The sequence below is a fragment of the Neopsephotus bourkii genome, unplaced genomic scaffold, assembly GCF_033783945.1.
Source record: "Neopsephotus bourkii isolate Nb327-2 ecotype Australia unplaced genomic scaffold, CSIRO-AGI_Nbou_v1 NB_1234, whole genome shotgun sequence".
In the NCBI taxonomy this organism is placed as follows: domain Eukaryota; kingdom Metazoa; phylum Chordata; class Aves; order Psittaciformes; family Psittacidae; genus Neopsephotus; species Neopsephotus bourkii.
Genome location: NW_026901719.1, coordinates 5078917 through 5094387, shown reverse-complemented (window position 1 = coordinate 5094387; position 15471 = coordinate 5078917). Strand labels below are relative to the sequence as shown.

The window sequence follows — 15471 nt, the reverse complement described above, 5'->3', positions numbered from 1 at the left end:
TTGTCCCTTCTGTTCACATTCGCAGTTCAGAATCTCCTTCTGGATATTTGCCACCAGCCCCAGCGCATTATGCTGAAAAGCTGAAATCACGTTTCTTCCCAAACCGTCCCTGCTTCCCCCCTCTTTCCCTGTCTCTGTCAACAACTCCACCACCTTATGTCCCACAAGCTCACAACCTGGGTGCCATTTTCAACTCCTTTTTTCTTCCCACACAAATCCTGTTGATTTTAATACCACTGCCGTTCAGAAATATTCTCTTTCCAACTACACAAAATCATTCAATTCCTGCAGTTTCTTGCCACTTGGTCTATGGCATCCTCACTCTCTTATTATTCCCTGCCTCTCCACACTGAAGCCAGAGCTCATCTGTATCTGCAACAACCCACTCTGTCCTCCCCCATCAGAAACATGCGTAAGAACTGACAAAGGTAGGAAAAAACAGAACAGTGAGCACACGCAATTTAAGATACTAAGGGAAGAGTAAAAAAAATCTATTGTGAAAAATATAATGCAAGCTGTTAAATAAATGCTACATAAAAGGACCTTTCCTATGCAACCTACACAAATGCTTCTAAAAGTCTAGAGCATTTCCCTGAATGCTTAATGAACCTGCAGCTCTCCAAGTTCATAACCCTTGTGTACAAACTAATAGCAATTACCCAGCTTACTGAGTACAAAGAATTGCCTTAATTTTATTTGAACAATCTGCGTGGAGTGGCACCTATCACCATAGTAACAGAATATTTCATGTGAAAATTTAACACAACTTACATAAATCACCCACAGACCAAGCAACTACTGGGAAAAATTGCTTGCTGGATTAAGAGAGATGTGATGTGTACACTAAGATCTTTTCTAAGATCTTTTCTATCTTTCTGAAGTTATTTTCCATTTCCAATTATTTCTACCCTTCTTTCTGTAAAAGACATCATCTTGCATTCCTTCGGGATCTGCTTGCTTATTAGTTCTAATTTGCATATAGAAACACTTCTTCCTGCTATGCCATTTCTAAAATGAGCTGATATACCATTAGGTCAGAAACCACAGCAAGTATTTTAGCACTGACTAAAATCACACTAATACTTGCTCATATATCCTGTTAGAACCTAAGCGCTTACGTGGTCTAAATTGAATTTCAGCTCTTCGGGAGATTTCGCTATGCAGCAACATTCTCAGCAGGTAAAAATAAAACCCACTGAAACTATCAACAGATGAGAAGCTGTAAATAGGCAAGAATGTTTCACCCAACGCAGAAAAGCCAAAGTCAAGATACCCTTTTTTTCCACACACTTAATTCAGAAAAGTAAGCGTCATGCATTCAAAACTCAAGCTTTTATTACTGACATGCAATATAAGTTTTGTAGCATGACGTATTGTGCAATTCTTAAGTTTGTCACTTCCAAGACCATTTAGAGATAAATAACTTCTCAATTTTTCACTTCTGCTTTTCCTTTAGTACTGTCATTTAAAGAATTCTGGTTTATAAAACAAAATTGCAGCAATATATTTCATGTTCCATATAGTGTCTGGATGTTTATTCTGTAAACAGAGGAAATAAAAGTAAATAAACTTGAGAAAAAGTAATTATATATAGGTAGATGGCATTTCAGGCTCAGATATGACTTAAATGTTTCATATTGGATCATCTGAAATTCTTGACGTATTTTTAATGGATTTAAGCAAACACACACATACCTCACATTATATTCCTGAAATATAGACCCTACACTTTTTCAGGGTCAAGGCTTCTACTAGATACTCAGCAACACACAGGTTCTGTAATTCACTATACTGAAGTGAAATTTTGCTTCACTGCACCTGGTGACAGAGACCATTCTGTCTTTGGAAAGGGAAATCAGTTTCCAAACTAAAAGAAATAAGAGTCTCAATCTTCATTTCTATGGACACAACCAATGTTATCTTAATCCATCATCATTAATGATTAAATTCAGCATTTATAAAGAATTACACAGGAAGCATGGCATGTTCTCTGTCTGCTCCTATTCAAACAGAAAATGTGATGCCACTCAGCACTCATGGAAGGACACAGTGCCCACAACAATCAGTCTAAGGAAAAAAAAGTTTTAGTTAAAGGAAACATAAGACATTAAAACACATTTTTCCCCAGTCTACAATTTATCTCACTTTCCACCAACTTTCTGCTACTTTGCACAAGTGTTTCCACGAGTGCGTGAATTAACAGTCCCTCACTCTTTCACCATTCAGTCTCCTTTTCTTGGAAAAATTGAACAGCTGCATTGATGTACCAGCATATGCTCTATCAAAACAATTACTGTTTTCCCCACATTATTCTGCTTTGTGTTTCAGTCTTCCCCTTGTTCAGAGGCTGTCATTCATTAATCTGGAAGAAAAATAACCAAACAGAAAAAAAAACCCAAACAACCCAAACAAGCCAACACCAACCCACTTCTGGTCACTAAGCTTCTTATGTACTCAGCAGTCTCCCCTCATGTCCCCCTCCCTCTTTTTTCCTTCCATCCACGCCAGAAAAGAAACTACTTTCTCTAAGAATGGAAAAGAAAACAGAACTAACAAATTCACATGAATTCACAGGGTGTATTTTTTATTAAAGTATGCAGTGGCTTCATAAGCTACTTCAAAAATGTCATACCACAGGCTACACAAGTTTAGGAACACCAAACCTCTTTACAGCATACATCTCAATGACAACTAATGAGCCATCAAATGATTTCCAGTAGTGGTTCATATCCCTGTAGTCTATTATTGATGTTTTAACCTTTGAGCTGTTCATGTCTAATCCATTTCAGGAAGGACTTAGAAACTTATATCAAAAGACAACAGTATATCTACAAGCAAGCCATTTCAAGAGAAAAAAAAAAAAGTATAATAAACTAGCAGAAATAAACTACCAGAATCAGAAAAAGGCATCAGTGTTAAGCACCTTAGGCACTTTTTTACATTACATGAAATTATATTGAAATTTTCCATAAAAGTGTGCTATAGAGAAATAAGCTACTCTACAACGAAAAAGAGAAAACCTTTGCTAAAGAGAATAAATTGAAACCACTTTGATATAGTTTCTTGTAAACAAAAAACAGTTCCATATTTCCAACAATATTTTAAATTGTATTTTACCTTATACATTATACATTGACTCTCTAAATGTGAAGAAAACAACTGCACAGGATAACATATATCCTGAAACACTGCTACATTTGAGCACTGCTTTGAACCTTATGGAACAGAAAATCCTGCATAAGAGCAACACTTGAAGGATACAAGGTAAGTCTAAATTTCTGTCAATGTTACTTGCAATGAGTTTGAACACTCTCATATGAATATCATGTGGATTCCACGTACTATAGGCAGATATTGCCTGGGTATTGTTTTCAAAGGAGGCTTTTATTTGTGCTGTTTTTAACTTTTCACTGTATCTCTTCACCTACCTACTTGTACACTTACCGCCCTACTTGCACACTTACCAGAAATGGGACATTTTGCATGAAGAGTGTACTACACACATATATACTTTAAATTCCAAGAATGCGGCCTCCTCACCATGAAGTATTTTCATTAAGAAGAATGGGTAGTGGAAGCAGGGGGAAGGGAAGCAGGGGAGTGATGCAGGGGAGAGATTATTTTCACTGTAGGCTAACAAAGAATTTCCTGTAAGCATTTGCTAATAAAATTGGAGTGGAAGGAATAATGTTGAAAATTTAAATTAAAAAGCTTAGAATTTAATGCATAACTGTTTTCATCAAACACGTGTTGCTTTGAAAAATCTCAACAATCTGGAAGCGCAAAGCAGCTTTAATGAGGAACCAATTAAACATTCACACCACTAAACTATTAAAGCCAGTTTATTAGCTAAAGATACCCGAGATAATTAGCTACTTGGTATGACCTAAAATTCAAAATTTTTAACCTATATTTAGTCAGTCCTTAAACTCCTTAATAACTAGGACTTAAAAACAGAAGTGAGGAATTCTGATAGAAAAGATTTTATCAGGGATACTTTGTAACAGTAGTACTGAAGATATTATTTTTCTGTGTTCACGTATTTGATATTGTCCTTACTAAATGATTAGAGCCATTTTATACCGCTGCATTTGGATTCTGAGTTGGGGCACGGAGCTAAGAAAGTAGATTTCCTTTTTATCCTTATAACTGGAAAACCAGAGTGCGCTTATCTTCCAAGCGAGGCTTAATATTTGAAACATCCATTGCATTACAGACATTTGACTATTAAAAACACAATGTCACACAAAACAGTGCATTACTGAAGAAATAGTTTGTGATCCTTTTCAGTATCTTTTATCTGAAAGACAACAATGGCTAGAAACCCAACACAAATCACCCTGCTAGAAGCCCAACAAAGACTGGGAAGTAAGTCTATCAGGGCATGGAGTACACAGACAATTTTACAAATCTCAACCATCTTTAAATGGGGAATAAGCTTGGGGAGTAAGTTTCAAATCATTCAGCTGAGGCAATGCACAGGGCACTTCTGTATGTGCTCTATATTACAGCTTTTAGCTCAAAATCGCAAGGTGCCTATACGTCCAGACAGAGTATTTGTGAATGGCTGTCTTGGTCTTTCCTAGCTGTCTTCCATGCCAGCCACCACCTCCCAAACTGCACCACTCAGGTTCTCACCCTGTGTTTTCCAGAATCTGAATTTACACCAAAATATTGCCGTGACACAGATGATGTCAGAAGTATGTTCTGTGACAACAGTGCAAGCCAGATCCATGACAGTTAAGTGACTGTTCTCCATCTCCACCCATTACACAGAATTGCTTCCAACACACAGTCCTTCAAAAAGGTGTTTAGCAAGATTACTTACTGCAACTACTTATTGCAGTGAAGCTTTTATAAAGGAGTTTTTACAGGCCTACAGTTATGCTTCTGCTGGACTATCTTTCTAAGTAAATCCCACAGGACCCTAAAGCTGTGGGATTTACTTCAGTGGTTTAAAACTAAATAAATAGCAAATCATTGTGAAAGCTGATTAAGGAAAGTAAAAAACATGTGGTCAGTACTACTAATGATCACTACTAAACTGCAATAATAAGAATGACAGTGCTCAGCAGTAAACTTTTCTTTACATGTCTGATAACTTACAAAATCAAGATAAAATTAGATTTTTCGAATATTCCCAAGATTTGCAGGGCTTTAATTCTAAAGGAGGCAGCTTCTTTAGTGACATCCTAATGGGTTCCTGAGGAATAACAGCATTGAGAACAATAATAAAAGCTACCTACAAATTGCCTGAGAAAGCAATAAACCTTCTCTTCCTTACAGTTGTCTACTACTACCTCTCTAAAACAAAACAAGCACACTTTAAAGGACCAGTTCCTGGAACCCTCTGAAGCTGAACACCCCAACTAAGTCAATAGCAAGAAACTCACGAACACCATGAAGCCAAGGAGTCACTCATGTTCTTCCTTACATGACATTTATGACTGGAACAATTCTGTAACACAAATCTGAACTCATGAATGAACCAAAAGGGAAAAATGCAGAACCCAACACACGCCTCATCTTCTACACCCATATCCCTTTAACACCTATCTTGTACCATGAAGAACGAATAGGCCTTTTTTACTTATTACAGTGTAAAAAGGGAAGATAGATAACGCTCATCTCTGGTTCTTATGGAGAGACAGACAGGTGTAGGAGAGAAAGGCAGAGAGTGCAAGGGAATGGTAGCAAAAATCATGACAGAGTCATAGAATTGTTATTTATATCTTTTTCCTCCAGTGTTCTGCTGCAAGGGAAGAGTTGATTATAAAAATGAAGCAAGAATGCAAGCCCTGAATCAAATAAGCCATCAGCAAGAATGGTATTAAAAGTGAAAACCTGAAGAAAGTGCCTATGAAACAATAACCTAAAGTCCTAAGGGAGAGAAAAAAATCTCCTGAGCCAAAATATAACAGCTGCATAAAAGCAGACGATTAGTGGGGATGCAAAGAAGGTTACAACAGCAACTTGCAGTGGTCTGAGGGACCTGCTTTCACTGGCAAATACCCACTGCATGCTGGTCTGCTAGTTGGGTCCTGGGCTTTGTGCACTATGCATAAGAAACAAAATGGTTAAAACGCAATATGTGCCGTTCTGTACTTTATTCTAAGTCTGTCTCTAAGTAGATGCTACAATTCCAACTTTTCAAATTATTTAAAGTATAAAGCACAGTCACTCAATGGATTTTCTTAGACTTTTCTTAGATAAGAAAGTATTGTAATTCTGTAATTTTTTCGCTTTATTATATGTTTAGCACTGATGGGGGGGCGAAAGGATGACCCAACAACATTTAATTCTATGAAGAAACACTGATGTTACCATCAGCCTCAAAACGTGCATAATTATTCAAGCAACACAGCTAAATTTTTCCTCCATCTAAACTAAAGAATCATTTTCAGTTAATAAATCTGAATGTTGGCTGTAACTTAAACACCACAAAAAAAACCTCAATAAAAAAAAAACAAAAAAAACCCCCAACCACCAAACAAAAAAGCCCCTCACTTTTCAATCCTGCTCATGCTGTTACTGAGATGAATACTGGAGTTCTATTTTTAGGTTGTATTAAAAAAAAAATTTGCCTTAAAAAAGTCAAATATACAAGTAAACATAAAGACAATATATAAATCACGGGTTTAATGGTTTTAATAAACTATTAAGCTTTATAAAAATCTACTGTTAGCTAGTGTTACAAGAGCAATTGTAACACTACCTTCTGTAGGTCTTTTCTAAACAAAAAAATATTATAAACTACTCATTTTAAGTTAGAGAAGTAATCTGCATACAAAAGAAAACAGATTCTGAGACAGATCTTGATAAGAGGATATTGAAACGTTCAGTTGCATTCAGTGATCACACAAAACGAAAGCTCAGTGAGGACATTTTGAAATGCTATGTTGAAATGCATTTGTTTTACATATAGACCAAACCACATGTGTTTGGGACAACTAACGGAATTTTTCACTATTGTTCTTCTAACTACAGCCCAATTCAATTTCAAAGCATGCTTAAATTTAGGCACCTAAATGTTTTTTGATTTCAAAATACAGATTCATGTACTTAACTGCTGCCTGACTGGGGAATCGTGTCAGTTTTGGCAAAGACAAAACTGCTGTTCTCCAAAGGTATTTAATAATTAAATTTGTTATCATTCATACTAAAAATATACATAGAAAAATACTTACCTATACATAATGAATTGGCATTACCATAGACAGGGATGATTTTGAAAGAAAATTAACTGATATTGAGGCAATTCCTGGGACATACTGCAGCGGTTGATATTTTACCCACTTTCTCACAAATAGTGGACACATTAAAATGGACCAGGTGACTTTTCCTCTTAACTGAAAATCTAGATAGACATTCACAGATAATCTGTGGAAAATGAGCCATTTGGACATGGGGAAGGGATGCCTTCTTCTTCCTGAGGTTATGACCCCAGGTCAAGAGGGCAAGCTCAGCAAGGACACAAGCCATGAGAGAATAGATAAAAAACACTCATGCAATAGGCAGCCAAAAAAACAAAGGCTGGCTCTTCTTCCATAGCCACTAACCAAGGCACCTCCTTCCCATTTTGAGGCAAGGTGACAGGGAGAAGTGGGGAGCATAGCGAGGCTGAAGGACAGGACTGGACCTTTGGCCCCCAGATCTAGGAAGCAAACAGGGACCCTCACTGTGTGGCCTGTGGGGAGAGAACAGCCCATGCCCCCTTCCCCCCCATAACTAAGGGAAAATAATAACAAATTACTAAAAAAAAAAATAATAACAACAACAATAATGTAGAAAAGTGAGAAACTTTCATTTCCCAAGCTTGAACACAGGGGACTAACAATAATGCTCTTCTCCGGCTCAGGTGGGAAGCAAATCCAACTGATCATCTAATTGCACACATTTATGAAAGGGTCAGAGAAATATGCATTTCTTTTACAAAAGGGAGAGTATCACCATAGAAAGTCATGCCAAGAGGCCACAGGAGAAGTGTAGCTTTTCTCAGTTTGGACTGGTGCTTTTGAAAACCTGAAAAAGTCTCAGTGCTCCTACCTAGCCCACTCACTCCCCTCTAACTTCTCATGTGCAAACTTCTGCTTGGCAACAGTGGTCCCTTCCCTCTACAGTTGCTGAACTACCAGGAGAGACAACCCTTTCTGGACTCTTTTCTCTCTGCATGATGGGCACTGCTGCACCACATAGTCAACTGATGGTATAAGTTGGTAACAAGGCCCTTCGCAATCATCAGCAGCAGACTGGTCTCCAAAATGCATGAATAAGGGTAAATGATGATGCTCAACTGAGCTATTTTATAGGTTATTTATACAGAATTTCATTCCTACATTAGTTTCAACCTGTGGCTAAAGAGACTTTTCAGTTTCAGCAGAAGAACAGGCAAAGATAGGTACAGACCTAAACTACAGAGAGACAACAGAAGGGTAGCGAAAGTTCTCTAAATTGCATTTCCAAATGAAGCTCATTAAGAAAGTGCTTCTCAGAACCTACTTATGGATTTCTTGAAGGTAGGATGCACAAAAATGCATTCAAAATATTCTAGCTTCATGGGGAGCGTAGAGATGTTATGAACTGTACTAAAGAGCAGATGGCTGAAGTCCAAAAGGTACAGACCTTTTAAACCAGAGAGTTAATTAAAAATAAATGGAAAAACACACAACAAAGTAAATATGCAAATTATCAATTAGATTTCACCAATTTATAGTGATGATAGTAGACTAAAGAACCCAAGATGAATCTTACTACCAAGATGTGCAGAAGCCTATACACACCAAAAACTAAACTAGTACTATAAAACCAGGAAGCAGAATTTTTATAAAGCACTTACTAAGTACTGATAGTCCCTTACTTCTGTTAGAAAATGATATTGACAGAGTAACAAAATTGTGTGAAGAAAGTAACAGCCATTTACAATTTAGGAAAAAATAAATTGCTAAGCAGATGGTCTCATACCTGTTGTACTATTGTTGTTAGTTCCAGACAGAGCTGTATGACATTATTTCTTGTTACTGAGTAATCTGTGACAGCAGCAAAAGGTGATCTAAAACAAAAAAAAAGAAAAAATAATGTTGAATGGCACTAGCATATATCTGCTTGCTTCACTGATGCACAATGCGCTTAATACACATTATATCTAGAGATATTAAAATCACACAGAATACCCAAAATGTACTACTAAAATTGTTAAATTCAGGATACATGTCCATGGAAAATATTAATCTCTCCTTAGTTTTGCAGTTTTTAATTTTTTTAAGTTTCTCTCTAAGAAATTCTCCCAAGTAACAAGCAATAGGATGAGATGAGATGGCCTCAAGTTGTGCCAAGGTAGGTTACACTGGACATTAGGAAAAATGTCTTCACTGAAAGATTTATCAAGCATTGGAACAAGCTGCCCAGGGAAGTGGTTGAGTCACTATCCCTGGAGGGCCCTAACAGACGTTTAGACAGCACACAGGGACATGGTTTAGTGGTAGACTTGGCAGTGCTGGGTTAATGGTTGAATTTGATGATCTTAAAGGCCTTCTTCAACCTAAACAATTCTATGATTATTTCTCACAGTCTCTCAGTTCACTTTTAGACTGCCTTTACTCCCACAGGAAGAGCCTACCTTGCCTTCTGCATTTGTTTGTTGCCCTCATAAAGCCAACCAGAGGCACCCCTTCCACCTGTGAAACAAATGGTGTCCAGATGCGAATCAGATGAGAAAAGCATTTGGCTGATTCACTGGGATTCTTGGGACCTGATCTAATATCTGGTGAAAGCACTGGAGGAACTTAGAATAAGTAAAAATTTTATCCAAAGAGGGGAATAACACAGAGTCAGAGATGCATCAATACTCAGTAGAAGCTGCAAAAGCTAAACTGCAGGCACAGCCCAACATCCCCCACACTGTACTACAATCAGACATGCTTAGTGAAATGAAAAGTTGATCCAGCATTTGCAGATGTCACCTACTTGTATCCTAAACCATAAAACTTCACATTAGAATGTTTAAAATGCTTGTCTACCTAGAAGCATGCTTGCTTTCTAGAGACACTGCTAAAATGTTTGGTTAATGAGGCTGTCAGTCATCTGATTCCTGTACTTAGAGTCAGTCTTAAACTATAAGCTCAAGTTGGCCTATTTTCTATATTTTAGAAGGAGCCAAACACTAGGCAGGATGGGTATCTTCTTCAGGAGGAGTCAAGATTTTGACTCAGTGTTGCAAATGAGGTTTTTATGGCCGTTATTAGCGTTGCAAAGATGGCATTTCTCCCTAATATACATACCTGCTTCGAACATTTAAAACAAAATGGTGGCACAGAACACCAAGGATTATAATGTCTGAATAAAGTAATGATAAATCATGCAGTGTGCCAAGATCTCCAAACAATACTTTTAAGGGTCATTGCCTTTAAATTAAACTGGGTGACTAGTTCCTTCCCCAGCTGCCTTCTTTTGTCACTTATTAGAGCATACATATTTGTATACACCTGGTTTACAGCACTGGTTGGTTTTATGCATTCCTCATTTAAGCCAAGACAAGTTTCCAGTACGAAGAACTCTGTTATATGCAGGTCCAAGTAATGATTACAGATATAGTTCTTATGGTTCTTAACAGGTTTCTAAGTTTCTTTTCCATGTGCAGAACTACTGAAATTTTAATGCAGGCTAAAATGTAGTCCTGCACTAAATTTGGAACTGTCCATTAATAAACCCATGTGAACTCCTCTCTCTGCCTGCTTGTTTTAGCACTTTCTTTTTCCTCCAGAGCTCCTCATCCAGCCCTGATGGCTCATAAGACAGAATGAACTTTGATGTGCATACTCATGTTTGCTGCCTTAAATTGATGTAATACATCGTACAACGATATATACTTTCTGCCCTATTTTCTAGGGAGAAAAGCAGTACATTCTTTTTAAAATAAAAGTACAGAAATTGGAAGCTAGGCAGAGTTTACGAAACATAAAACCAATAAGAGAGTGGGATTTAGTAGACAGCATCTGGTTAAGTTCCAAAAGGTGCCTTGCAAAAGCTATTTGACACATCACGATTCAAAGTCCAAGTTTTATGCAGTATTTGGCAACTGCACGCTAAGTACACAATACAGCAAGCATACCCACAGACACACACACAGATTATTACTGAAGTTCAGAAGACGTGAGCATATTAAAGGATAAAAGGTATCTGAACAGCTTGGTGTGAAACATAATTGTGTTTAAAAAATTACATTAGCCAAAATGCACAAAAACCACTGATATTTTTCCTTTCAAAACTGTAACTGCTGAGGTTCTGAATCTACCTGAAACTTTGATTTAAAAAGGTCATGTTCATCTATGAACTCACTTTTATTGAAGATGAATGGAATCAAGCCAGTGAACAGTATTATTTTACATTAAGTATGGCTGTTAATGTAATTTGATCCTCAAATTTCACAACTGGAATCTAATTGACGTTTCAAAGCCTCCACCATTTCTCTAAAGAAAATCGCTTGGTAGGCTTTGACTTCTAATACTGCATCATCTTCCCTCATACTTTTCCAATTTAGTTTGGTTTCACAATTCATGAGGAAAACAATGACATTTTTACCACCATTTCTCTTAGTGAAGATTGTTAGAAATGAATCCGAAATAAACTTTGTTGACATTAAAGAATAGGCCAAGAGACTGAGACATTACTCATTTTGTTACATTGAAGTTTACATAGTGAAGATTTACCGAAAACAGCATATGAAGCCAGCAGCAACGGTGCCAGGAGAAGGGAGAAGACTATTAAAAACCAGTAACTAATATGTAATGTTTTGAAAAGTGCTTCACAACTTGGAAAGATAAGCAGACAGGTCCATGTTATACGGACTTTGCTACTGCAGAAAACATAAGGGGTCCCTGAGCTGCCTCCTCTGGAGGTCTCTGGTCTTATAAACCACCTCTCACATCAGTTTCTGCTGATGCCTCTCTGGGGTATTGCTGCAAATTGGACCAGTAAAATTGCAATTCCCTTTCCTTACCAGTTCACACCACTACCCTGAAGGCAATCTGCACACACAATTATACAGCACTACTGCATAAGCAGCAGGGAAAACAGTAAGGGCCTCTTTAAATATTTACTACCAAAGGGAAGGCATTGTTCCTAAGATTCAATTTCAACAGTGAAAGTCCAGCAAGACTTTGTATAGCAACATGCCAGCAGTTTCAACCAAAATATTAACAGAAACTTCACTGTGGGATCACTGATTGGATTCATGAAAGAAACAGTGTGAAGCACCAGTCTGACAAAAACCTGTCTTTACTGACAACATCCACTAATTGCAATTTTAATACAGCACAATATTGTTGACTGAACAGATGAAACAGTATATACAAATGCAAATAAAGCTTCCATACACTGAAACTTTTCAATTGGCTGCTGAAACACTTTCTTCTTCAAGGCACCAGAAACCATGTAGAAGGAATTCCTTGTTTAATTAGACCACTTCTCTCTACTTTAAAAAAATCATTTCCTTGGCTGAGCTATTTCTATCAGCTTCCAACTTCCACTCTTTTCTGTCAAAGCTGTATCTTTCACAGTCCATTGGACCTTCAAGTCTCTCGTAACTCCTAAGGCTCCAGTGAAGAAAAATCCCTGAGACAACTGCAATTTTTAACACATTTACTGTCCAATTCAGTGCTCTTTAAGTTAAACAAGAACTGAAAAACTACCTTAGACTGGGGCCATACGTTGCCCCACTTCCTGCTGTGACACTGACCTCATTGTCCCATTGTCTTGCCTCTCTCAGTAACTTCCAAGACCTTTTACAATATAAGTTTCCTCATTCGTGGAACCTGTTTTACAAAATTTCTCTTGTAATTTACTTGTTCTTCTTTCAAAACCTCCTTGCAATTCTCCTCCTTTGCAACACCCACATGAAAACACCTCTGTGGCTCCATACCACACATACCTTACCACATGTCCTTTCCACTCATTTCCTCTTCCCGACCTCTGCTGGTTTCCCCTTTCCATTCTTTGTCTACCCCTTTTACACCCTAACATTTTAAGAAAATGAGATTAATCCAATCATATCAGCACTTCTGCACACGTGCACATGTGCACGGACATGCACATGCAAGTTGGTTTTGCCCTTTTTCTCACCTTTTCTCCTGCTTTCTCCAACATTTGAAGCCGTTAGCCATTTTCAAACCACTTTCACAAATGGCTAATAGGCTTCAAGGATAATTAAGTTCAGACATGTTTTGTGATGATGCATGCAGCTGGAAAAGTGGGAGCCTCTTAATTTTTCCACTTTGCAAACCTACATTGTGAGCCTGCACCTCATTAGACAACACAGATTCCAGTGAAACGAAGAGCTTCTAAACACTCATTCACAGAGTAAAAAAACCCCAACTTACAATTGGTGCTTTATCTTTTTTTGTTGTTGTTTCAAATAACATTAAATTCAATCAACTTCAAGTCCCTGATCTATAGGAAATAAAAGTTTCCCTAACACCAGGCATGACAGAGCTACTGTTTCTTTTCACATTTCTTTAAACCAGTGTTTGAGATAAGTAATAAAACACATCTGAAACATGATTTTGTTTATATGTGTATAATGCAAGCTGTAACATACACGCATGTATGTATATACTTTTATGAAATGGGACCTAATTAAAGTCTATAGCAGTATCAACATCTTTCAGAATGAAAAAAAAGTGCATTATCTAATATTAATTAATTAAGCCACCCTGAAGGACTGATAGAAAAACAGCTACATCACCATAGCCCAGCTAATTCCCTCACAGAATTAAGAAATAATATGATTCAACAGCTATTAATACTCACAAGTACCAATAGCACATGAAGGAAAATCCTTTCCAAACAATTACATAAAGATGTGCATTGTGAAGGAGATGCATACACTTAGTATTGCTGCATTATCATTATCAACATTTTTCGGTCTGGGATGCTTTACCTCATCTGTCTTTTACATATAACACTCGGTTAGAGGAAAATGATACACAGAAATAAGTGTTTCACTTTAAAAGTTGCACTTTGGACAAATATAGACTCCTGTTTGTAAAAGCATTGTCCCAGAATAAAAGTTAATCACATTTCACCACTAGTTTTAGTACACAGCTATTTTATAACAATAGACATTTTGAGGGGTTTAAGACCAATATCATACTTATTTTAGCACCCTAACACGGGAAAATATCCTCAGAGCAGTTTGATTAAACATAATAGTAAAAAATATTTTAAAGAGAGAGGGAACCAAATCAAAGATATAACTGAGTCTTCAAAGGTAACACATTAAGCTCAAATAGAAATCTGAATTCAAATAGATATCTGAACGTAGAATATTGCTGAATATATATTTGTGCCGAATCCATCTAAAATTCATAGTTTTAGGCTTTCATGAAACAAATATTTTATTTGATTTCTAATGGAACTGCTTTATGTAGAATCAGGGAGGAATGCAGTAGAATTCACACTGGATAAAAGAATTATTTGAATGAGTGCTCTGTTAAACATTTACAGCTGTTCCATAGTTAAGTACCATAGCACTCTTAGGCAGCACTTACTAACACGTTTGGCATACCATCCAAGTAAACATAAAGGGAAATGCATAAAGGAAGCATAAGATTTACAGGTTTAAGATTGAAAACCAATTGACAAAGTCCATAATTTGTGTGACAAATAAAGAATCACTAAACATTTTGGTTTCTTTTTTGGGGGGTTTCATTTGTTTTCCCCTGCCATCTTGTGTGCAAAACAGATTTGCCCTATTAGGGTAGGCAATAACCAAGCACAGCTAACAGAATGGTATAAAGTCTCTTAGAAAGGAGACTCTAAATCAGAAACACCTTCTTTGCAAGAAGTAATGGGCTTGCGAACAATGTTCCTCTTTACTTAAGACTACAAAATAGTCACACCATAAGCACCACCATGGCTCATTCACTGAAAACAATGAGACAAAGAAATCCATCTGAACCCATTTTACCTACAGTGGAAGACAATGTATGTGTTGTGTATGTCACCACGGTGAAAAGAGGGAGATCCATTTTTTTAGTGGGGAATGCAGTCTGCTACCACAATGCTTTCACACAAAGTAGGCTTAAGGGGTTGCGCTGAAGCTGAGCATCTAGAATTGTTCACATATGAACAAAGAGTATTTACATCACTGCAGGCTGCACTTCTCTGTAGACAACAGAGCATCCCAAAAAAGGTATATGCAGCCCACAGTGGGGCTTGGAGGTCCTACTCTCTGTCCAGACTTAACTACTAAAGCATCCTAATAGCCTTAACTTTACACACAGATTTTAGCCTTACTTAATCGTATTTACGTATACATAGAAGTGCTTTGCAGAATATTAGCACATTTAAGCCCAGGCCAAATTTACTTGCCCACCTGGGGTCAGAAGCCAAAGGGTTACACCCTTACACTCTGAATGGCCATAAAAGCAGACCTAGACTTGCCAAAATTTTCACATTTTGTTATTACTGTCAGCA

The 15471-nt window shown here is 37.2% G+C and overlaps 1 protein-coding gene across 7 annotated transcripts in view; it reads right to left on the bottom strand.

Moving 5' to 3' along the window:
• The window catches only part of CNKSR2 (connector enhancer of kinase suppressor of Ras 2), a 212526-nt gene that overhangs the window by 145100 nt on the left and 51955 nt on the right, over positions 1-15471 (bottom strand). For all 7 annotated transcript variants that reach the window (XM_061364565.1, XM_061364567.1, XM_061364564.1 and 4 more), the window contains exon 4: positions 8962-9049. In XM_061364565.1, the coding sequence (XP_061220549.1) occupies positions 8962-9049 (88 nt within the window). The remainder of the gene's footprint in view (positions 1-8961; positions 9050-15471) is intronic.